General features: G+C 42.6%; 1 protein-coding gene across 1 annotated transcript; it reads left to right on the top strand.

The window, feature by feature from the left end:
* Positions 1–3,789: 3,789 nt before the first annotated feature.
* Positions 3,790–24,138, top strand: LOC135934440 (toll-like receptor Tollo). Its single transcript, XM_065476184.1, has 7 exons — positions 3,790–4,160; positions 8,161–8,629; positions 11,828–12,136; positions 12,509–12,681; positions 18,497–19,121; positions 20,420–20,689; positions 21,722–24,138. Exons 1-7 carry the CDS (start codon positions 3,939–3,941, stop codon positions 23,665–23,667), a joined length of 4,014 nt encoding a protein of 1,337 aa, XP_065332256.1. The 5' UTR covers positions 3,790–3,938; the 3' UTR covers positions 23,668–24,138.
* The last annotated feature ends 1,107 nt before the right edge of the window (positions 24,139–25,245 follow it).

Below are 25,245 nucleotides of genomic sequence, written 5' to 3'. Positions count from 1 at the left end.
CATAATTGAAGTCAATGAACTAATCACTCCAAACAGCAGAGCGTCTTTTACAGAATTCAATGTTGGGTCTATTTTTTTGTGCGAAGGTAAGGAAAGGTAACGTGAGGGGAGGACAAACTCATCGGTCAGTGTCGCTCCCGAATTTACGCACTTTATTCTATGTGGACGTGACAATGAGTTACGAAATAAGACAAGCGGAAAAAGGCACTCAATTGACCATTGAATGCCTATAGAGCGCTTCTTTTCAAAGGGCTCCATTAACCCTGGGTGATCCCGTAAATCCCATCCCGTAGGCAACTTATTCACGGCCACGGCCACGGGGGTGCATGACTTGTAAAGCTGCTTGACCTTCGCAACAGTGTGACTAATTCGACGGGCTATTTATTGAGTTTATTTTTTAGGATAAAAAAGCATGCTTTGCAGCAAGCTGCGAGAGCAAAAAATCGTTTCAATTTGAAATACACTGATTTTTACCAGTATAATATAATATGAGAACGAACCCATCAAAATAAAACAATTTTTTTTTTTTTTTTTTTTGAAAACTAGATTATTTCTTTACGAATGATTATTTTAGTTTTTTTATAATGAATTAACGTTTGCAGGGGTGAGTTACGAAATTAATTAAAAGCACTTGCATGCTATTTAAGTTAGCAAATTTCAAAATATTAATGAAGTAGCTGGATGTTTTGAGAAAACATTTATTATAAAATGAACTCTTAAGTTAATCCTTTATTTACTTTTGTACCTTCTCTATGTTTATTTATAAATGTTTATCAATTTACTCTAGGCAAATAGCATCACAACGAATAAGAAAATTACAACAAAATATCGTTATTCTTGCATTTTGCAGAGAATCTTCTATAAAAACGATGAACAAAATTGGATTAAAATCAAACATCTGTCCACCTAATTTGGTGATCTTGATAAAAATAAATAATATTTCAGAGATCCGAAAAGATCAAAGAAGCGACATTCGCATTATTTTCCCCAATTTTCACGCATGAAACTCGCTGCCAGGATGACGTGCGTCCCCGCGAGACATACGTCAATGAGGGATGGTGTCCAGCTGCGGCGGCAGTTATCCTTTCAAGAGCCACTCCTGGAACAAATTGCTCAAAGATGCACAAACGTAGAAAACAAATTTTAGATGACAAAAATGTTCGGTAAGTGGCCCGTGAGTTTAGATAATTCCATTTAAAGTATCGCAGTTGAAAATACAGAATGCATTACACATGCTCTAAAAAAATTGGTCTGCGAGGAGAAGCAGATAAGCGATCGAATGGCACACAATTGGATCTCTATAATAAAAGAGTGTACTGCAACAAAGGTAAAAATTTTCCCTCGGGATTAAACTGCTGCAAAATGAGAATAAAAGAGGGCAGTGCACGAACACCATAAAATTGCTTTGTTTAGACTTCCTTTAAGATGATTTATTCTATACATTTTAAAATAAATGAAATAATTTTGTTAATGAAGTTTGATGGTGCATTGGAAAAGAATTCACACTTATCAATGACTATTGTTTATAATTTTTATTTTAGGAGGTTAATAATTGATTTATACTCATCAAACTTGGAATTGCCAGGAACTTATGGGAGCAAAAATTAAACTAAACACAAGTATTTTCCCTCATTGACAATTCAACATGTTTATATTATTGGTGATAACGTTATACGAGGTGGTAACGCTACGTTTCACTTCCACCAACTAAATGCAGCACATCAGATACTCGCATAGGGCTGTGAGGGTCGTCAAAATGCGCGGGGACAGCCAAAACAAGATTAGCCAGCGACGAATGAATTTCATTGTACCTGTGGCCACGGCTTCCTCAAAACGCATTTTTTTATTGTTGGGATATTAGGTGTGTATGCACACGCATGCACTCTTAAGCATTTTGGTTTTTGGTTACTGGGATAGGGAAGGGCTGTGTTGCGTTTGTTTGGTATGATAGTGGGAGCCAAGTTAGTGTGTTGTGCAGTGCAGCATGTGTTTTGTGTCTTCAGGTCTTGTGGAGAAACCGAAAAATTCATTTATACGCTCGCGCTCGCACTAGACGCACTTTACTCGCGATCGCAGCCATGCGGACGCGGACACGGAGGTATTTAGGGGGCGGGATGCCTAGGTAGAGGAGCGGAGAGTACGTGGTTCGGTTCACTTTACACACCGTCGCTATAGTTTCCATTAATTTATATTTTCCCGATAATTTATACGTCCTCTATCAATACAATTTAGATTCCACTCAATTTAATTTTTTCGCATATCCGTAACGACTCAGCTGTTGAATAATCTAATACCTCCTTGTAATCCATTTAAATAGAAAAAAATGATGCTTTGTTTAGATAACGAGTATTTTAAAATCCGAATCATATTTTCTGTTAAGTCTCTTAAATTTATCCAATCGTTATTTAGATTTTGCACGTCAGTTTTTTCCAAACTGCAATGAGTCATACTTAAAAATATTGGAAGATTTAAGTATTAATGTTTATATAGTTATCATTTTCTAGTTTAATTGTTTTCCTACCCCTATGTATTCTAAAAAGTTGGAAAATCCAGCTGTCGTAAGGTCTTACGCAATATACAAGAATGGAATTTTGATGCCCGTGTTGTGTACGGGGTGGTCTAAGGAGAGTAAAGCTTTACTCTCCTTAGGGTGGCCCATACACGCATGATGGCAGGAAGGATCGTGTCCTGGAGAGCTGTGGTGCTCTCTTCTCCGACTGGCGCTCGACCCTTCCAGCGTTCAGGATTGAGTTTGTTATAACCCTCCAATAATTTTTTTTAATTTCATTATTGTTCAACTATGAATATCTTTGAAAGTATTTTTATTACACTCAATATTCAGATTTATTTGCTCAACCAATTTACTATAGATTTTCAAGTCAATAATACCAAAATCTGATGTGAATAAGTCGGGACATATTTTCCCTCGTGCTTTAAATGTGCACAGTTTTTAACTTTTTTAAACTGGATCAAATAAACATCAATATTTAATTGTACTGAAAAATCTCGAGGTCCTTTGCTTCATGTTGAATTGAAATTCCTGAAATTTCCCTTGAAGCTAACCGGAATTAAGATTTTTTAGAGCCTATAGCTGCACAGCACTTTCTGTGGGCTATGAACACTAAGCGGATAACATGGAGCCCGAGTGGCCGCAGAGGAGCTTGGGCCCAATGTGGCCATCTTTTCGCCACCCCGCACCGAGGTCTTTTATTGAAACGCCAGACATTATTATTGTACCTGAAGCTGCTGGAAAGGTGCGAAATCCAGCAACTTCAACTGAAAATATGACTATAGTAAAATCAGACAATTTTAATAATTGTGATTCTATACCACTGAGAAAATGTTATTACTTAAAATTGCAAACAAACAAATAAAATACAGTAATAGAAAATAATTATTGCCCAATTTTTTTTTCCAAGGACCATTGCAAGAATAAACAAGAATATGGGGAATATGTTGAAGCGTTTCAATTCTCATGAGGTGAATTATATTTTTTTTTCACTGGGCTGCAATGACGAAATTATGTTCACGATGCTGTTTTTTTTTAACAAAAACCACTTTCCAAAGTAGGTTTTACTTCACAATAAAATAATCCTGCAACCAAAAAAACAAGCAATAATCCCAATAACCACCTTTTGAGAGTTTTGAGTGACGGCGACCAACTTGAACCTTTTATTCATAGGTGAAACTACGGTGGTGGGAGGAGGCGCTGTGAGTTGGGGCGCGGACGAAACTAGTTGCGCGCGGCAGCCGCGGCTGGCTAAGAGCTCTTTGCCGTCGCCGACAGCACGACAGCAGTTAGTCGGCGTTTTCGCTTCGAACGGAAGAGACGGAACGGACGAGCAACGCGTATCGTCGGCCGCAAACTGCGCGGAAGCCGTGATGGTCTAACGAGAGACCAAGTAGTGTCGTTCTGCAATTTGGGACAATCGTCTCACATGATGGCTCTCCGTGTGGCGTTTGTGTTGTGTCTGCTAGTCGGCGCCGGCCTCGCCTTTGAGAGCAACAAAGTGGAGAATTCGGACCAAGTGCCCAGGTGTAAAGTAGTGCAAAATATGTTGCTTTCGGCCCCCGCCGGCCACGGACAGGTTAACCTGACCGAACTCAGGTGCAACGTTAAGAACCTGCAGGACCAGGTGCCCCTCGATGAACAATATCAGGTGAGAGTTCACTCAAGAGATTTTTTCCTTAATCGTAAGAGTGGAAAATTAATTTGGGATACGTCCTTGAGGAAAGTTCAGCAAGTTTTGCCGCAAAGTTTAAACAAGCAAACTTTTGCACTTAATAAGGCATTATAATAAAGTTTTGCGGTGCTGGGATTAATAAAAATAGAAAGAACGTGGGAGTCGAGAAATCGCGTATATGTATTGCGTCCCCTGAGTACCTTTAGCGGCTGACAAATTTACCATCCCAGGGCGCGCGACGCGAGCAACTTTGCGTTGATAGCGATTGTTGTGCCGGAATTTCTCCCTGGCGAGAGCAAATCGGCCAAATGGAAAGAAACTTTATTAAGCTAACGAATTTTTTACCGATGGGTATAGCAATAGCAGCAACTACACATATACGGCTATGTATATATTTGAAAGTGTTGCAGCGGTCAATGAAATACTTTCATGGTGGTTGATCAACAACATCAATATTTACACGAATGCTCTTAAATTTTCAATGGAGGCCAAGACCGTTCTATAATCCTTTTTTAAAATCCTTCTTTGAGGAATCGTGGGGCTGGAAATACATCATTCGTTTAAGCTGCAAAATAATATGTACCTCTTTCATTGTCAACAGAAGGGTTGTTCCACTAATACGCTGTCAATAAGATGTCATGTCGTATTAAAGAATTTCTAAAGATTTTGGTAAAATTGTTCCTCGCGAACGGAAATATTACAACATAAAATTTGAGCTATCTCGAGAACGTGCACCATAGAAAATTGCTTCGTCGTCATTTTTACTGACGAGTAGGTTCCTCAAATTTTATCCTTGTAAAACTTGTTAATTATTCCATATTTTACCAATAAACATTAAGATTAGTGTTCACCTAAGGAATTAAATATGAAACATTTCTCCGGTAAATTGTCATTCCACTTTGAAAATGACCACATCCTCAGGCGGGGATGATTGTTTAGTGTTGTTTCTTCCATTGCATAACTGTGCGACTTCCTTTCAAACACTTTAAATGCTCTGCAGTAGTAATGAATCACAGAATGTTCTACTAGTTTGCAAAGATAAGTTTTTGTATATCAATCAAAACGCCTCATTATTACTTAAAAGTAATGTTGCTTTGGTACACACACGCCAAAGAAAAATACGCGTCTAAACAGTGGAATTATATGAAGATTTGGGCTTAACTATATGGTGATTTATAAAAAATTAGCCAGGATTTAATTTTCATCCTCCATTTCATGTCACTTAAATTGAAGGTTCGCGTAAAATATCGTGCAAATATTTCAGGTCCTCCTATGAAGGATATTTCTATCTGGCATTTTTACTGTCGAATTCATTTCAATTTTTGGTTGACACTAAACCCATTTTCACTCTTTTCGTTGCAGTATTTTTAACCTAAATTCGCGGACAGAAGTAAACTAAAATTTAATGTTGGTTTCCTTCCAAGAAGGTAGTAAGAATTTTACTAATGAACCATGGAAGCATAATTTTCAGCGCAAATTATTCAATAATAAGGAAAATTTACTTAATAATGCAATCTATCAGTTGAACGCTAAATTAGTTTTAAAAATCGTCGAAATGCTTGAATGCCAAAAGATAAAGAGTATAATTCCTTTCATAATATTTTATTTTTTGGAATTAAATATCCTATTCATTAGTTCTGCTTTTACGATATCACCCCTTGTCCCTTCAAATGTTGTGTAATTCGACAAATTCGATTTAAATCTGCTATGGAATCACTGAAGGGGAGCACTAATTCTTTGCAACTCGGTGCTTTAGTAGGCCATCTTTTTGCTGCAACTTAAGATGCATCGTAAAGTGGCCATTGCCAATTTACAGGCGTCAATAACGAGCGAGGTTTTTGCGTTTCTCTGCTCCAATGTTTGCTTTTTACACGACACTCACCTTGTCACGATATCAACGTTTTTTTCGAGGTGAGCAGAGTCGCCTCCTTGTTTGACAACCGTTAACGTCTATTGCGCGTGCAAAAACTTCATCCCCGGCGTGAGGAATGCGGTGAGACCTCGTTCTCTCCTCGTCAATCTCATTATGCTCGAATTTTGAAAATTGCCGCTGAAAATTGGGACCGGCATCCGAGGTTTTACTAGAGGAGAAAACGATCTGCGCTGGCAATAAAAGGCAAATTGTTTACGAGGCGGCGCGGAGAAGTAAAAATGCGCATGCACAAAGCGGCAAAAAACAATGCGACGTTAAGTTTTTTTACTGCACTCGCGGAATGCCCGAAACACACGCACACACACACAGACAATACGGAGGATAATGAGCGCGCGCGATATAATTTAGTGACGGCCGTCAAATGTATCACTAGGAAAAAATTACGCGTCTCGCCACCTCGCATACCACCTCTGTGCGGATTCACCGCTTTTTGCATTCGAAATTTCTCAAATTCCGCGGCCCTTTGTCTTTATGGCCATTCATTAAAAGCAGGCAAACGACTGCTGATGCGAGCCCACCACGAATGCTTTTCTTTGAATCCACTTTTTCGTGCGCCCGCAGAAAATTCCACTTTGTTCGCCCCGAATTCCGCCTTTCGTTACTCTTTTTTCGGTTGGCACGCCGGCCAACACATCTGTTCCAACGGGCCGCAAAATGCTTGCCTTGGTCTTTTTCTCAAAATGCCTAAATATTTTATAATCTCCTTTTCTTTTTAATCTTGCAATCAATGATATTAATGAGGTAATTAATCATATTCCTGGACTTAAAGCTATTTTATTTGCGGATGATATTGTGCTGACTAGTGAGACACTGAGTGATTTGTGCGTTGCATGTGTGGCTGTAAAGGAATACTTACAAACTAGAAGTCTTCAGTTGAACTTAGATAAATGTAAGGCAATGAAATTTAGAAATAAGGGACGAGGTCGTTATGCATTGAATGAAAAAATTGTATTAGAAGGTGTGAATGTGGATTTTGTCCCTGAATTTTGTTATTTGGGTGTTATGTTTCAAGTATCAGGATTATCCTTTGGTAGGCATGTGGAGAAACGAGCGAGGGCAGCCCTTATGGCAACGTATAGTATTAAAAACTTGCATAAACTTTCCATTGAAACGGCAGTTAAACTCTTTGACCTAAAAGTTTCTCCTACTGCCTCTTATGGCATAGAAGTTATTTGGCCTTATCTTACTATTCATGATTTTGAAACATTAGAGCGAGTCAAAACCCGATATCTAAAGAAAGTGCTGGGGATCTCTAAATACAATAGATCGCGATACGTCTATGAACTGGTGACCAAAGACTTAAACCTTTTTGCTACAGATCTTAAAATGAAATATGATCTCCCTGAAACTGATAATTATAAGAAGTTTGTTAACATAAAGATTATGAATAGACGCTTGATTTGTGATGCATTTTATGAAACTCAAACAATGATGAATGGGAATTGGAGGGTGCCGAATTTTGAAGATAGACATGTATTTACTCGATTTGCATGCCATGGATATCACTATTTGTTCTGTGCAACTCAGATGTACCATTATGAACCTCAGGAGATTTGTAAATGTAGATTTTGTGGAGAACAGTGTGAAAAATACCATATTTTGAAATGTGTAGTAAAAAGAATTAGTTTAAGAACAGCAGCGAAGACTTGTAAGAATTGATTGTATAGGATTAGTGTCGCACGCATATATGCGTTTAATAATAAATTCATTCATTCATTTTATAAATTTAACATTCACCTTTTTCAAATACCTCCCTTGCAATAATTTTGCAAAGCGAGTGCAAATTCAACCATTTTGCGGTGCATTAACCAAAAATAAACAATTTGCCCAAGGTTTTTCTTAAAATTTTATTTAATTACTTCTAAGCTTTGATATTTCTATAATGTAAATTCTACAAAGCAAAAAATAACATTCATTGTAATAAAATCGGCTCAAAAATCAAATTATCTCTTGTCAAGGAAGCCGTAGATCATCCCTGTAGAGAAACAACGATGTTCCTTTATTCAATTTGATTTCTAATCCTAATTTTTTAATCTGTTTCAGTTGGCATCGGTGAGCAGCATTCACATAACGTGCAGCATAGTGCATGCCTCTGACAGCTCGATTGAAGGCGGCTTCGTGCCGAGCATTCTGCGCTACGCTTCTCGACGCAACGTGCAAATCCGCCGTATCTCGCTGGAGCATTGTCTGCTGCGTAAATTGTCGACGGGCACGCTTTCGTCCCTGCCAGGCGCGACGCGTATTGAGGCGCTGTCGATCAATTCGACGTCGGCACCCGTCGGCTGGGGCCTGAGCGTCGAGTCGGGCACCTTCTCAGGGCTGCCCTCGCTCGTTGAGCTTGACCTCTCCTCATCCTACGTGTGGAGCATCCCGCGTGACACCCTCTGCCCCCTCACCGGCCTCAAGCACCTCAACCTCAGCTACAATAAGTTGCAAGACGTCAAAGGCCTCGCCAAGGGGCCTGAGGTGACGCTTTGCCCTAACTGTCCGCTCGAAGTCGACCCGCAGGAAGGTGCGTGTTGCCCATTCTTTTTCTAAGACTTTCATTTTCCCTCTATTTGATTTGAAAGTAATTTTTCCAAACATCTTTCTTGGCATTACGATACTGATGGATCCATTTGAAACATCAAATACAAATTGAAAAATAAACAAAGCTTTTTTATATTTTAGAACATTTCAGAAATTTCTTTCAAATAATAAATACCTGTATCAATAAAGGTAACGATTTAATTGGGAATTATTTGGACTTCTCTTTGTTGCTGCAACACATGGAAAATTATGCTGTCAGAAGTTTCAAAGAGGTTATTAAAATATAAATCATCATTCCCACAACTAAATAAATCCTAATACACTCGATTTGGCAAGAACCAACACAAAGTTGATGATTTTATTTTTATTTATTTTTGTAACCGTAGAATATGATATAATTATGATCCGATAAAGTCGCCATTTTGACGCGAACTTTTTTAAACAAAACTGATGTGAGTGATCAAATCAGCCGTTATTTTATTCTATGATTCATACTCCATCATCATTTCATCCTTTGAGTACCAATTATTTTTCAATTAGACAAAACTTCCTTTATATAAACGCTACGGTTGAGAGGATCTCAGGTGCAAAAAATAGGTAATTAAATTCCAATCGGGAGTGACGAAAGGAATGGAAAAAGTGGAGAGATGATCTCGCGTTTTGCGGTTGAGAGAGATGACAAAAAGCGGCCTCAACCATTTGCGCTGTGTGTTTTGTCGCTGCGGCTAGGCTTCTGTTTGTAGGTTATTATCAAAACGCGCGCGGTTCGTATATACATTCGGTTTGCAGCAATTAAGGCATGCAGCGAGCGGTGTAAAAAGCGCGCCGCCATGCTGCTTTTTGTTTTCCGGCTTGCACGCGCGTTCTCTGTGGCCGAACGAATTTCTGCGCTTTGCCCGCCCCGTTTTTATTGCATCGACGCAAATTTTGCGTTTTATTGACACTGCGTCATAGGGCGCCGGATTAGCGAGCGAACTTCTTGTCGCAAAGCCGTGCATTAGCCAGCCGAAAATTATTCGCAAACTTTGCAGCCACCGCACCACAACAAAAAAGGAGGATGGTTTCACGCAGAGGATCAAAAGCCACTCATCACTCCAAATCCACTTACACACGCTCGGTTTACAAAGCACATTATAACTTTGATATTCCTCATGCTGGCAGTGAAAAATGAAAAACATATCTTTATACTGGTGGCAGAGGCGAAATTTAAAATACAAAACAAGTAAAACGTAGCATCTCGGTTTGTATCTTCCAAAACTTGTAAATATATTTTCTTAGAAGTTAATAATCTAAAGCAGGTTCAAATTCTTTTTTTATGAGGGTTTTTTTTTATTTTTCCTGTTCGAATATTCGACGCTCAACACAATATGTTCTGGAATAAATTGATGCCATAAAAATGTAGATAATGCCAATTTTCAAAGAATAGTGTACCCTTAAGCATCGCTGTGGCGTTTTTTACGAGGGTCTGTGAAAGATTAAAAGGAAATCACCAAAAATGAGGAACGTCTTTCACAAATTCAATGCCAGTGCACTTTATCATGTGGTCCGACTTTGTTCATGTATCCTCACACCCGCAGAAGCACAAGTAGCTGAAGGGCACAGCTTTAGTATGGTATTTTCAAGTTTATGCACGCACAATGTTTTTTGTCAAGCATATCGCCCTGCAGTCAGCTATCTTTTTGAACGGGTACAATACACCCTCGAGAACCCGTTGGCGACGTTTTCACGACCAGGGTTCTGAATCAAGTTGACTGACCTTTGCGATGTGTGACGAATATTATTCAGGTGGCCGCGGCCCGATATTTCCATTCACGTTTTTTTTCGTGCCCCGAATCGCACACATGCCTGTCGTAAGAATTGAAAGAAAAGGGTGGCTCGGGAGTTGTAAAAGCAATTTCCGCGTGCTTTGCACAGCAGGCTCTTGGAAATTGAATAATGGCTTCATTACAGCGAGCTCCGTGCTTATTGAAAGGAAACTTCCTCTCGACCAACTCTTTTTGTGAAGCTGCTGACAACAGTAAAATTTATAATTTCGCCTTGCTGTGCAAACAGAGGAAAAGGGTTTTATAGCCCATAAAACTGCACTTGGAACAAATTGGAAGAAAAATAGAGACCGGCTCAATTTATTTATTGGCGTTGTGATGCGTCTGTTTTGACTTTTCCGTAATGGAATTCATACAAAGGTTTGTCACATGTCATTCGAATTGAATTGTCACTGACTGATTAATATCATTTCAGTTACGTTTTTCTCGGATTTAGTGTTTTTTTTTTCACAGTGTAACTAGGCATCTAAATAATTTGATGCGAAACACCTACAAAATAAATATAAAGTTCCTCAAAACCTGATTTTCACTTGCCACCACTCTGAAGCTCACTCGCAGCGGGTCGAAATTCCTTCTTTATAGTCAGACTCTCTCCACTCATAATCCTCTCATCCGCTGCCCCGTTCAGTGATTGATGTGATTTTGATCGCTTAGAGAGCAGCTAGCAGCTCTGTCTGAGTGGCAGCCAAACACGAATTTCTCATTACCAAATTACAACCAAGAGTCCCAAAGCGGATTAGAGAAAGCTGCTGCAATTAGAAAAATCCGTTGCACAGTGACAAATAATGCATAGCCATGCAAGGGTTAAGAGAGCCGAGAATATATTATAATAAAATTCAACATTGAATAAATATTAATAAATTCCATAAACACCTCGCGAGCTTCACACGACCACCAGTCATTTATCATTTTCGATATTTTGTCTATGTAATTCTCTGAGCACGCTGCGTGCACCCCCGCGAGCTTGTTAGAGTGGATGAGAGCGTGAACAAAGCCACCTGCAGCTTATTAGAATGGGTCTCGACGGAATAAAAGCCTCTTATGATAAAAATAAATTAGTAAGCCCAAGCGAGGCTTATAGAGGAAAAACGCTGAGGCTGAAAAGTCTTGCAATAATTTAGAAAAAGGGTTTTGCTCGCTTTTTTGAATAGGTCATCTTAAGTGGATTTCCTATTGCTATATATTTTATTTATTTTTCCCCACTTTTTCATGCTGTTGGTGATGATTTTCGTACTGAAGCTCAATTTTATACCTGGACCCTCTCACACGCTCCAAACTAAACGACGTACGCATCCACTTCAAAACCTGACAATCCTACAAGGACATGATTTTCATTTCTCCCCATGTTTTGTTCACAGATTTCAACAACTCCCCGCGGTGCCTGCGCTCAGTCCAGACGCTCGACCTTTCACACAACTTGCTGACCAACCTGCCTGACCATTTCCTATCGTCTCTCAAGTTCCTCAAGGAGCTGCGGTTAGCCTGGAATTTGATCGACAAAATCGGCGATAAGTCGCTCGCAGGGCTCAAATCCTTGCAGAAACTAGACCTCACGGGAAACAAACTAACTTCCCTGCCGCACGACTTGTTCAGCGATGCAAAATCGCTCTCAGAAATCAGACTGGCAGACAACAATTTAGGAGTTCTTGGACCTGGGGTTTTCTCAGGTAAAAATATGGCTTGATTAATAAAGATGGGCTTCATTCAAACCAACAAACAATACAATATTTTCATTGAAATTTTGTGGCAAAAAAGATAAAATTTCATTTCAAGCTATTTTACTTATTTTTATTTTTTTAGTGTTATATCGCAATTCTAATCTTGCTATTTTTGTTGACTTTCTCTATTGAGTAAAAGCTTACAGACAAGTTTGTGATGGCCACGAATTCCACTGCAGCCAACAAGGCGAAAATTTACAACTCGCCCCATAATAAAACAATCAACCTCTCGCAGACTGAAGCCACAGTCGTTGTTAGCGCCCCGAGGGCCTTTCAGCTGAATTTTTTACTAATCATTTCTCTTTTTTGCTGCTTCTGCAGGCTTGAAGGATCTCTCCTTGCTCGATCTGGCGCGCAATAAACTGATGCTAGGACAGATTGGCGTTGGCAAGGACACCTTCCGCGGGCTCGAACGACTTCGAGAGCTTGACCTGACCAGTAATTTGTTAGACAAGCTTGAAGCTGGAACTTTCAGCGATCTTCGCGAACTGCAGGTAAGAACCAGAAATTTTATTGTTTTTCCATCGTAAATTCACACGTTGCATTGAATCGCGGTCCTTGAAAAACGATGAATGAATAATGATTTTCAAAAGGGCTGAAAGGGCGTCGGTTGCAAACGCTGAGCTGCCAACTTGGCGATTGGAATTTAAGATGTGTTTATATTCACTCTACGAGGAGCATTATTTATTTTTCATCTGCTAATAATAATGCGGTGCAAATTTATTGCAGCGGCATTGAGAACAGCCCATTTGTCACGGCGGAAATTTAAGATAGTGTGCGTGCTTGTTAAGCCGCTAATTTTATTGGCCTGGAAATTAATTTTGAATCGCCGCTAGCGTCTTTCGCAGCAAATCCTACACACACATCCACTCCCACACATTGTCACGGCGTGCATCGTAAAAGAGCGCGCAGAGAGATGTAGTTGGCCGATTATATATTGTGAGCTTCCCTCCTGGCCACTTTGGTCCCTTTTCTTTTCACACTTAAACGCGATCTCAATCAGCCCGGCCGCCGTGCTCATTGTTTCGAATGAAATTCATTTCGAAAGCTGGTCTAAAAACCGTCTGAATAAAGAAGTGAAAAACAATCAAGATGAGCCGCCGCCGCAGCAAAAACGGCCGCGAGCGACAAACTTTGTTCCACACACACTCACACACACTCACAAACACACACACTCCGATTTCCACTTTTCGTCCGCCATGAAGCCATCATGCTGGCTAATTGGAAAGCATTCGCGGGATGGACTAATAAAACAAGCCTTTCGGACACTCCGCTTTTTTGATTTATCCTCGCTTCACCCCCTTGTTAGCGATGCGGGTGTAATTTATTACGCACCTTGTTATTTCCTCATGAATTTTTATAAGCTGCCTTTTAATTTCAAGCACCTTTTCGGACACACGCCGCGCGAATCCGCTTACGCAACCATAACCAGAGAACATTTTCCCGATTTTCCGATCACTTTTTTATGGTTTGATTTCGTGAGACGAGTTTTATGGTACGAGGAACAAACAGAGCGATTATTTTCTCTTATCCAAATGAGGTTCGTACTTGAATGAAATTTATGGTGGCTCAGTCAAACTGATCATAAGCCCTTTAACTATAAAACCAAGGGAACGCATTGGTAATGCATGTATTTAAAAATAATATTTGAAATGCCGGCCTTAGATTCAGAAAACGCTCTCATTGCCTCAATATATCTTATACTAGGAAAATGTTTTTTGCGCATTTTTACACGATACGTTGGCCGGCAACGTAGGAAATAACAAAAATCCCATCAATAAAGAACTGCTGCTTTCATCTATGCCATCATTGCAGTATACTTTTCTATTCTCTATTATCTAGCTCCGTCCCCTCCCCTGCAACCTATGGCAAGCGTCCCAAATTCCAGCTGAGCACAAAAACCAATCTCTCCGTCGACTGTAAGTCGACTGTAATACAGACTGTGTTCGTATTCATTCTCAGACAACTCATCATCGTTTGACCACGTTACTTGAACTCTGAACCACCGCGCAGTTTGTACACTTATGCCGCTTTCGGAAGTCACACACAAACACTATATATGTGGAGAAAAGTGTAAAGGCAGCGCGCTTCATTTATTATTATTTTCTTAACCAAAACGATTTGCGGCTAGCCATTTCCCGCTTAATTTTTCACCTCTGACAGATGTGGCACAAAATGTTCATTAACTTGTCTTACGGTTTTCGTAGATTTTCAATTTCCAAGACGCCTTCATAGCAGGCCGGAAATCGTCTCGCACGAGTACAAAACTGGTCCAGCAGTAAATTAAAATTGTCAACGCGGAGGCGTTGTTTTCTGGCTAATTGAATTAGTTTTAACGTTAATTTAGGTGCGTTCCACTCTCACCTGCCCTGTACACGCTTGATACGTGATTTTCGATTTATAATGAAGCAATTTATCACCGTGAAAGCGACAACAGGCCGAAATATCGCCGAAATCGACTCGATTTATTTATTCATCTCGCTGTTTGATACAAATGGTGCCGACCAGCGTATTTAATGAGCGAGGACCACGCTAATGAGACGAAACAGCGCGCCGCTAGCATTATAAAATGTATAAATCCATATATTGCTGGCTGCGTAACCAGGATCATTCATTAAATGAGACACGTTGCCAGGGATTCGACCGTGGAGGTGAAAAACGCCTGTTTTTAATATTTAACTCGGCGTGAAATTTATATCTGTTTCGCTCCTCGCAGAGCGGTGAAAATCACAATTTATGGCCAATTTTTGCCAACCACCATAACGCACAAACATTGGCAGAGTTTTGCAGCATTTTTATTTAAGACCAATTGATAATTTTCACTGTAGGCAAGTTAAATCCTTGAATCAATCTGGCCAACAAACCTTTTCAATACTCAATATTCAGAGCTTAACTTGCGAATTTTTCCCCTGATTTTTTGTTTGGATCGTGAGTCAAGTTTGCTCAAATCAATTCGGATATTTAATTATGTTTGGCCAGCATGTGCGGTGATATGATTGAGCTTATAAAAGGATTAGTGGCGTTAAATTTATTCCTGTGAAAAATGTACTTAGTAGCCGGCCGGTGCTTTGTGAATCTGAGTCTGACTGCCAGAGAGTGGAAAAAAGGAGACTGTGCGATGAGAGTTGGTTGGAAGAAAAATTATAATATGTTTTGGGATGCCTGCAGGTCATGTTTCTTGTTTCTAGTTTGAAACCTGCTGCTGCCTCTCTCGCGTTCTATGTTATTACGGACGATCCGCTTGCTTTGGACCGATCGAGTGAGAGAGCGAGAAGGAAGAGAGCCTCCAAGATCAACAACCAAAATCTCCATTATAACTGTGTGTGCGCCTGGCTGGCACGGCCGCGAAAGGCAAATACGCATTAGCAGACAAACGAAATATAAATTTCGCAACGACGACGGTCCGATTTTAATTTACGGCCGTTTCCGAGCAAAATAGAAAAGCAGAGAATGCGGCTAAATAGCTAATTTGAAAATTTATGGAAGACAGGAACATTCCCAGCTAGCGCATCAGTTGATTAATCTCTGCAGAGCTCACCGAAATTTCTCATCGTCTAATTGTCTACGATTCCCGTGGATTTAATTAAAAGCGGCTCGTATCGTCTGGACAAATTCATTGAAAACGCGCTTTTATCGCGTTTACGCATACACCGGAATCAAATTAAACGGGCACATGAAGCGCGATCGGTTGTAATTGTTATCGCGTCGGACGGAAAATGAATGAACACGGCTGTGGCCAACCTTGGTTTTTTCTCTCTTTCTTTCCCTCCTCCCAAGATGATAAAACCTCTCGGCCGTAATGGCTTCGCTCTCGTCGGGTCTGTCTTATTATTGCGGTTAAAAAGCAACAACCTACCTGCCTGTTTTACTCGACGCCGAGCAGCATTTTTCTAATTCGAACCTACCACTTTTCACGTCATCGGCCGGCTAACTCGCGCGCACGTGAAAGAGTATACGTGAGAGAGCCGCTCTCTCGACTCCCCCCGTTGTATTTATTTTGAGCGAAACGTGTTGAATATTAATGAACTACCGGTTATCAATTGATACGCATTCAATTGGACATAAAGAGTCGACATTAATCGTTGGCATTGGCAAGCCCTGCACAACTTTAAAAGTAGAAAATCACGAAAGAAGTGTTGTTGATTTTTATTTACGTGATCTGAACTGATCTACTGAGGGGAAAAAACTGCTGTTAATATTTTCAGAATTGTTTTAGACTTTAGAGGATATTTTAGGTTTGTTAATTTTTAGTTCGCTCCAAAAGTTTCACTTCTCATGGAGCAAAATGTTCTTTCTGGAGCACGCAGGCAGCTTTGAGCAGGAAAATCGGCGCATGCAACTGCCGGAGATAGAGATCTGTGCGCCAATAAACTGTTTGTGTTTATTACGGGCTGGGTCTCGGCTAATGAGCCGTCTTTCGGAAAAAGCTGCGTTCGCGTGATTTGAATAAAATTTCAATTTGAGCTGCGAGAGCAACGATGCGGCGTCCACCCGAATCAAAAGGTGTAAAGAAATGCCTATCTTTTATTTATTATTATTATTTGAACGCTCTTTTCAAAACGAATAACGCGTTTTGGCTTGCGTAGACTCGTAACGGGCACAATAAATTTTATTTTAATCACGACCCTTTTACATGCGCCGAGGCGTGTACACGTAATATAAAAACCTGAGGGATTTCGTCGATTCATCCGGCTGCGTGTGTTTGGCCTTTTTACTCCGCAACCCATCATCAGCGGCTTGATCTCATTGAGGCAAATTTATTTGTGTGCGCGGCTTAATTTCCGTTGGCAGAGGAAAAACGCTTGATATTCATTCATTTTTTTTATCAACGGCGCCTGGGACAAAAAGCGTAGACCGTCCCAATGGCTCACGGTCATATTTCGGTAAACCAATAATGGGTTAATTTTCACGCATGGAATCTCTGTTGGTAATGGTTGACTGAACAAAAACCGATCAAAATCTTCGCCTTTAGGAACAAAACTCATCAATGGACGTAGTCCATTTGAGGAATTTGACCTTAGGGGGCTCGGCCTCTTTGATTGGTTTTACGAGTAAACTCTATTAAAGGTCGAAAATTTGTTTCGTGAAATTTGTAAGATTTCTCAATTCCAATGCGCAGGAAAGGCTTAATCGAGTAACAATTCCAGTGGCTTAAAAAGTTCAAAGAAAAATGGTTCTAGCCGTTCTATTAGCAAAGTCTAGGCAAAGTGCGCTTTTGCGAAAGTGTCGCAACCACATTCCTTTGCACAGGAGCACCAATAAATCTGCTCTGATCCAAACAAAACATGCTCGATCTGATAACCTTTATGCTGCAGCTCGCTTTTGACACGTTTTCAACACAAATCGTGTGCTGTAAAAATAATGCACATTCACTTTCGCTCTCTCTAAGCCCGCCCGATCTGGTGTGAGAGAGAAAAATTCAATTTCCGCGTGCCGGCATTATCCAATTAGACGCGGCTAGAGGCCACGTTTGCTCAACCAGATAGTTGATACTCTCGAGTTGCCCTTTTCGAGCCGAATCAATATAATCGAGAGGCAGTTCGCACGCAGTTGGGAAAGGGCTGCAAAGCGGAAAGTGATAGCGATTGCACAACTAGAACAAAATTAAACGTCTGCGTTCACGGCGCGTGAAAATCCGAAACGAAGCGAGAAATTTAATATTTCGTGAGTGTACATGGACATGCTGCCACCATCTGCTGGATGCTGTGCTGCATATTAATTTTAGAATAGCGTTCTAGACACGCCGCCTGCCTGCCTGCCGCTCTCCCGCGAGCGTGTACGTAATTTGTCGCTTTTTGTCACGTTACCAATTGCTGCCACCGCCTCAAATGTAATATAAGCCCGTCTAGAGCTGTGATGTGTCAAATATCGTGGTGCTTTTAAAGAGCCAAACTGAAGAAAAAACGATTGCAGCAATTTTTCACTGAACAAAAGAGAGAAATAAAAAGCTCGGCTGAAAGTCGGCAAGGGAAAGACGCCACATGCATGGAAGCTGAATCGATTCCAATTTCGCTCAGGAGTTTTAGCTATTTTTTTTTAAATTATTCTTATTTGTCGTATATTTCAAAAAGTTGAAACTATTTTTAAGTGGAAATGTAGAAACAAATCCTGGTTCTCATTATCCATTATCTATTATGAAATGGCCACAGCAAGAAGTTCAGTAAAGAACAACCGCAGAGTGACAAGGGGGCCAAATGTCCCCGCCAATGATTAATTCGCCACCCACTCGGCCGCAGCGCGGCTCATGTTCTCTTCTTCGCAGTAGAATTTGGAGCCGTATTAAATTTCGTTCTTCTTGTGTGTCAACAGGTGCTGCGATTAGCTGGCAACCAGCTCGAGTCGATCCCCGACAACGCGTTCGTGTCTCTGGGCAACCTGCACGCGCTTGAGCTGACCGGGAACCAGCTGAAGGTCCTCCCGAAGACTCTGCTGCGTAAGCTGCGCGCCCTGCACCGCCTCGGAGCCTCGCACAACCGCATCACGGCGCTGGACTATGAAACTTTCGTCAACTGCAGTGACCTGCGTGAGCTCGAGCTGGCCAGCAACCAGTTTACCGAGATTAACGCCTCTGTGTTGTCGGCGGTACCCTTGCTGGAGAAGCTCGACTTATCGGATAATCAACTGTCGGCATTGCCAATCTTCCCGCCGCTATCACTGCTGAGGGACCTCAATTTGTGCGCGAATAACATAAAAAAGATGCCTAAGAACAACTTGGCCCAGCTTCCTGCTCTTTGGGTGCTGAATATATCGAACAACGAGCTAGCCGTCATCGAGAATGGTGCCCTCAGACATAATGTCCGCCTTGCGGGCCTGATCATCGACGCCAACAAACTGACCGATCTGGACAGTTTGCTGGATGAAGCTCCTGCCTCCCTCAAAGCTATCAAAGCGTCTGACAACCTGCTGACGTCGTTCAACTTTAACCGACTTCCCGGTAAGTGTTTTTTATCATTAAATTATTTTTACCGCAATATATATACTCGCGCCTTATATTTTTCTCTCGTCATACTTAACTTTTCCACATTTTTTATGTATGATATGAAGTAAATTTAAATGTATCGGAAAAATTAGTGCAGTAACAGCAGTATTGGAGGACTAATTTTTTTTATTTTAAATTCAAGACCACTAGTTTCCACCAAGTGGTGATATTTTTTAACTTGTTCTGTAGCCTCTCACATCGCGGAGTTATGATTTTAAACTTGAACCGCTAGCCAGCCTATTGATCAACCTTTGCGCTGCTAACGAGTTTGTTGACGGAAAAGGATTAATTTTTTGTGTGCGAGCAGCAGAGGTTTGATTAAAAGCGTGAAAGCGGCATTTAGTTGGTTCAATCTGATTCGAAAAGTGGATGGAATGATTTATGCCGCCGCCGCCCGACGCAGTTTTGAACATTTTTCCATTAGCATACCACGAATTCGCCGATTGGCGAGGATAGCCCGAGATAGAAATCTCAACACCCGCGGTTTGCTCCTCTCGTGCGAGCAGCAGCGAATGAAAAATTCGGCATCATCTGCCTGGCCAGATCTCACATTTAATATTCCCCAGCATAATTGAACATGTTAAGTTATATTTCAAACTGTCAATCAAATTCGCTGCCGCGGCTTTTTGTGAGTGCGTGTGTGCACACACCAAGATGTTTTAAATAACTGTCTCTCGGGTCATTTGCATAAAAAAGTGATAAATCATTTTCTTCTTTGACTGACGCTTTTTAAACGATACACACGCACCGGTGATGCGCGCACCTCCTTTCTCTGTCCACGTATTCGTATTCATGCGCCAAGCATAATGCGCCGCTCGCACAAAGCTCGAGCAATTATCATTGTGGCCGCGCCGCCGCCGCCGACCAAATTGATGGAGCATGTGTGAAGGTGATCGCGGAGAGTCACTCACCCGGCGTATATATTTTGATTTATCCTCCTTTCTATTTATTTGTTTGGGCTTTCGGAACGCCTCGTCCGGTTTAATTGTCCCCTGCTTCGATCGGGACTTTCGAGAATTTTGGCGCGTAGGACAGACGACGGACGGCTTGTCGATAGAGGAGATACGGTTTTTATTGGGCCGCGTGTATGCATTGCTTAGTAGAGGCGACTCGTAAAACGATCGGTACATTGAAAATCTTGTAAGTTTTTTAATCGCGGCCATATATTTGGGCGAAAGTAATAAAGCGATGCGATAGGCGAATACATATTCCTTTTTCCTCTCCGACTGATTTTCGACTCGGCATGTTCGCAGGCAACATGGAATGGCTCGATTTGCATCGCAACCGACTGACGCAGGTCCGCCACTCCAGGGACCACGAGGGTCACGGGGGTCGCTCGCTCACCTCCCTCACCTTCCTCGATCTCAACCACAACCAGCTGCAGCGGCTCGATTCCTTCAACTTCCCCGACCACGTGAAGCAGCTCTATGTCGCCAACAACAGCATCTCGAGCGTCGCGCCCAACACCTTCGCGGAAAAGAGGAACCTCCGCTTGGTCGACTTGTCCGACAACCAGCTGACCGGTAAGTTGTGATTTACTGCGGCTCGTACCTCGTACACATCATTTTTCTTTTGTTTGATTTATGATCGCCGACGGCTCTTTTTCTATAGGGTTGCCGTCCGCTCTCACTTGTGTGTTCGGCTGCTTTGGCCTCCTCAAGTTTCATTTTTACCCAACTCGAGTTTTTAACGATTGTGGCAACCTTAAGTGGCCGATGGCCAACGCATTGTCTGTTTGTATTTATTGAGCGGCGGCTGATTTTGGATAAATGAGTCGAAACATTGAACCAGTCACAACAAACAAGCTGATAATTCGCAACAAAGACCGCCGGGCTGAATTATTACATGGTTGTGCAGTTGGCAGCCACGGCGGATCCGCTCGCTCGCTTGCTCGCAGGCGTGCAAATTTGTTTTCGCGATAATTTGCATAAAAATAATGAGTGCTGAAATTACAGCGGAGGCTTCGGCTCATTGCCGTGTTATTTATTTTGAAAGTCGCGCTGGCTCCTTTTGACAGGCGACTCCGCCATTCATCATTCCGCGCTGGCACTTTGCATTACCGCTCACTTCCATTGGCGAAATAATCGGCGCGCTCGTTTGTCCTCGTAAGAAATGCTAGCACCACTTTTAAGGGCGGCATTGTATTGTTCTTTCATCTCTTGATTAATCTTCAAATCCAATTGTTTTGCTCCCGATTCAAATCACCTCAAATAAGTGGCCCTGAGAAGGCCTCTCTCTGCGTCTAGACACACCACAAATTACACTAAATCTTCATTATCCAAAACAAATGCGATAAAGGGAAATTTTCTGGGCTAGATTTTCTTTCAAACAAAAGCCTTAAATTTACACCAATATTCAAGGAAGAAAATAAAATGCCAAAGTAAGCGTTTAATATTTCCTTTGAAACTATCTTATAGACCATTCTTTGACAGTCACGGTGTTAAAAATATCCAAAGAAATCGAACTTATAATTTTCAATTATCTCTAGTTAGATACTAATTAACTTTGCTCTTTGCCATTGAAAAATTGTGACCCGTGTCGCTTGTTTGTTGCAGAACTAGAACTCAACGCTTTGCAGCTGGGTCAAAAGATTCCTGAAAATGAAACTCTACCTTCAGTGATGCTGGCTCGCAACCCCTTCAACTGCTTGTGCAAAATGGATTGGCTGCAGCAGGTGAACACGCTTGCGAATGGAACGCGTCGCTATCCGAGCGTCATTGACATAACGTCTGTGACATGCTCGCTGACACACGCGCGCGCTGTCACCAGCCCCGTGTCGGCCTTGAACCTGGCGCCGTCGCAGTACCTTTGCCCCTACGAGACGCACTGCTACCCGCTTTGCCACTGCTGCGATTACGACGCGTGTGACTGCGAGATGACCTGTCCCACTGGCTGCGCGTGCTACCATGACGCAATGTGGGGGACAAACGTGGTCGATTGCTCCGCACAACAGAGCACGAAGCTACCCGAACGCATCCCGATGGACGTAACGCAGCTCTTCCTGGACGGCAACAACCTGCACGAGCTGACCTCGCACGTCTTCATCGGCAAACGCAAGCTGGAGATGCTGTACTTGAACGCCAGCAAGATCAGCTCCATTCAGAACCGCACCTTCAAAGGCCTGGACATGCTGACGTCGCTCTTCTTGCAGGGCAACCTCCTCACTGAGCTGCAGGGCTACGAATTCTCAGGTCTGCATGTGCTAAACGAGCTACATCTAGAGAACAACGCCATCATCTCCATCCATGAGGACACCTTCAGCGGCCTATCCATGTTGAGGAAACTTTATTTGGATGGCAACCGCCTGGTCAACTTTGTCCCCTGGGCCGTGCTGCCCCACCTCAAGAAACACGTGCTCGTCTCCATGGGCGGAAACTGGTGGGACTGCCGCGAGTGTGACGTCATGAAGCAGCTAAGCTCTTGGACTGACTCGGTCGGCCAGATGCTGTGTCTGGACACGCAGCACTGGACCAGTGGTAGATTCAATGTGTCGGTCGCCGACACACTCAAAAAGTGCTTGGACCAGCAGCAGAATAGCGCCATCTCTGCGCCCGTGCAGGTTGAAAAGTCGTCGAGCATGTCGACCAGCGTGATGGCAGTGCTCAGCCTGATGACGGTCGTGCTGATAATCATCAGCATTGTGGTCTTCGTTTTCCGCCGCCGCGTGCTCGCAGTGTGGCGATCTACGTTTGGCAGTGGCGCCACCGTCGTGGATGACCCCAAGCTGTTCGACGCATACGTCGTCTACAGTCAACTGGACGAGATGCTGGTGACCAAGGAGATGAGCCCGCTGCTAGGCATGAGCTCGCTTTGCTTGCACCATCGCGATTTGCTCGCGTCGCACGAGCCAGCCAGCGTGTACAGCGCCATCGACGCCAGCCACTGCACGGTGATGTTCATCTCGTCCAACTTCCTGCAGACCGACTGGCCAAACGACAGCCTGCGCGTCCCCGTCCTCAACGCTCTGCTCAGTAAGAATCGCTCGAAGCGTCTGGTGGTGGTGATGCTGCACCCTCAGAATCAGGCCAACTACCCCTCCCGCCTGTGGAATCCGCTGTGCGAGCTGCTGACGGGCGTCAAAGTGCTCAAGTATGGCGAAACGCACGGCGACCGCCTGCGCTTCACCGACGAATTGCGCAAGGCCGTGCCCATCAAGGCCGCCTGTAGCGTCAACTGGAACGGCGGCTGCAAGCTGTACTCGTCACCCAAGCTTTACTCCATGAACAACTCTCCATACTGGTGCTCGCGTGCGCACGACTACGCCACACAGAAGATCAATGGTTACATTAGTTCGTCGTCGGCCGATGGTGACGACGGCCACCACACGACGTCGACCGACGACGCCGCCGACAGTGGCGACTCGGTGGGCTACTCGTCGTACTGCCGGCACGCCAGCGACCTCAGCGGCCCACTGAACCACGTTTACAGCACGATCGACGAGCACAACGTGACTACCAGCAGCAGTATGAGACCCTCCTTGCAGCAGCAGCACTTCGTGTAACGTCCGCACTCTGCTGATTGTCAAGTGTATATTATTGTCCGCCAAAGACTGCTTTCGTTCTTACGAATCTTTTCAAATGTGAGATTAGCTATAAGTTCCGCTCTCGCGACCTTGCAGTATTCCTTCACATTCTCTCCATGTTACAATTATATGAATGACGACTAAAAAAGCTGTGAAAATATGTATGTCGTGCGTAGTTTACTGTAATTGATTCCAGATGCTTTCTTAGTGCGGTGCATAAACATTCGCGGTGGATCCTGTGCCTCATACTAGGAAAAAAGTCATTGAGTTTAATGCACTGCGTATCTGTGTAGAAATCAAAATATTTATACTTCCTAAGTCTTGTTGCGGAGAAAGAGAGAGAAAGAGAGGTTCGACCAGAGAGCATGATGATAACTTATGTAATTTTAATTGTATAAAATGGAGACTCTAATTGAGCAATAAAGCATTGTACTGATCAAAAATTCAAAACGATATTGTTTCATTATCCAACGAGACGCAGCATTTTTTAAACTTTCTTATTTACATGATAAATCACATCTTCTAGAGAAAAATAGGCATTAGAAACAAAGCTGATGGCTATCAAATTACGAATGCAAATGACAGTAAAATCACAAGCTGGGAGATTTTTCTCGGCGGCCGCGGCTATAATAGGCGTGGTAAGTAAAGTAGTCTCGCTGTGCTGCATAGTGGGACAGCAATCAGTCAAGCATTCAGTCGGCTCCAACAGGAAAATCATTTTGTATTCAGTCAGAAGGGAAACGCGCGCGCGTGTGTGTTCTTTCTTGTGTTTACCTTATTTGATAAACATCACAAATTGACCGCAATTTTTTAACATTTCATAAGTATAAAGCGGCGGAGACGCGCATTTCCAGAGATCATAGCCGTCTGATAAAAAACAATGAAAAATGAGCGCAACGCAGCAAAAGTCATGCGCCCATGGGAAAACGTGGGATTCAAATTGCGCCGGACGAATCGTCAGCATCATAATGATAAGCTTTCGCATGACGGACTGACTTGCAAGGCGAGGCGTCCCTCGTACACCGCAGCATGAGCAAACAAAAATCGTTTCTCCGCTTTCCTTTTTGGTAATCCCTACAAACGTAATTGTTTCTGGCAACTTTTGAAGTTGCAACCAAATCACTTCAGGCCGATAACGCGAGACCTGTCGACGTTGAGATTAAATTCAAATGCGAGAGAGTTTGGCTCGCCAGTTGTGTAAAATCTGAGAATAGATCCGTCGCCGCGTTTGCTCGGATAAAATTCAACAGTGGCGGTAATCCAGCGCGAGCTGCTGGGAATCTTGAGAAAGAAGGCGAGATTTTTGTTTCTAAAATAGACGAGAGCGTGTTTGGAGCGATTCTGGGCGAAAAAAATTGTCTGCCGCCGCCAGTGAATGAGTCTCTTTGAAAGCTTGATGGGAGCGATGGCAACTGATGTAGCTCCGCGCGGCATTTGCCCCAAAAAAGGGGTGCCGTACACATTCATTTCCATCTCAGAGCAATATAATTCGCCCCCACTCAGGAAGTTGCTCGTTCAATTCACTGCCGCCGGCGCCACTTGAATAATTAACAACAA

This window comes from Cloeon dipterum, chromosome 1, assembly GCF_949628265.1.
Source record: "Cloeon dipterum chromosome 1, ieCloDipt1.1, whole genome shotgun sequence".
NCBI classification, from domain to species: Eukaryota; Metazoa; Arthropoda; class Insecta; order Ephemeroptera; family Baetidae; genus Cloeon; species Cloeon dipterum.
This window is presented reverse-complemented; position numbering and strand designations above follow the sequence as displayed.

Coding starts and splice junctions, on each gene's coding strand:
- LOC135934440 (XM_065476184.1), top strand. CDS start 3,939: ATGATGGCTCTCCGTGTGGCGTTTGTGTTGTGTCTGCTAGTCGGCGCC. Junction 8,630..11,827: donor CGAAGTCGACCCGCAGGAAG/GTGCGTGTTGCC, acceptor TTTTGTTCACAG/ATTTCAACAACTCCCCGCGG. Junction 20,690..21,721: donor GTCCGACAACCAGCTGACCG/GTAAGTTGTGAT, acceptor TGTTTGTTGCAG/AACTAGAACTCAACGCTTTG.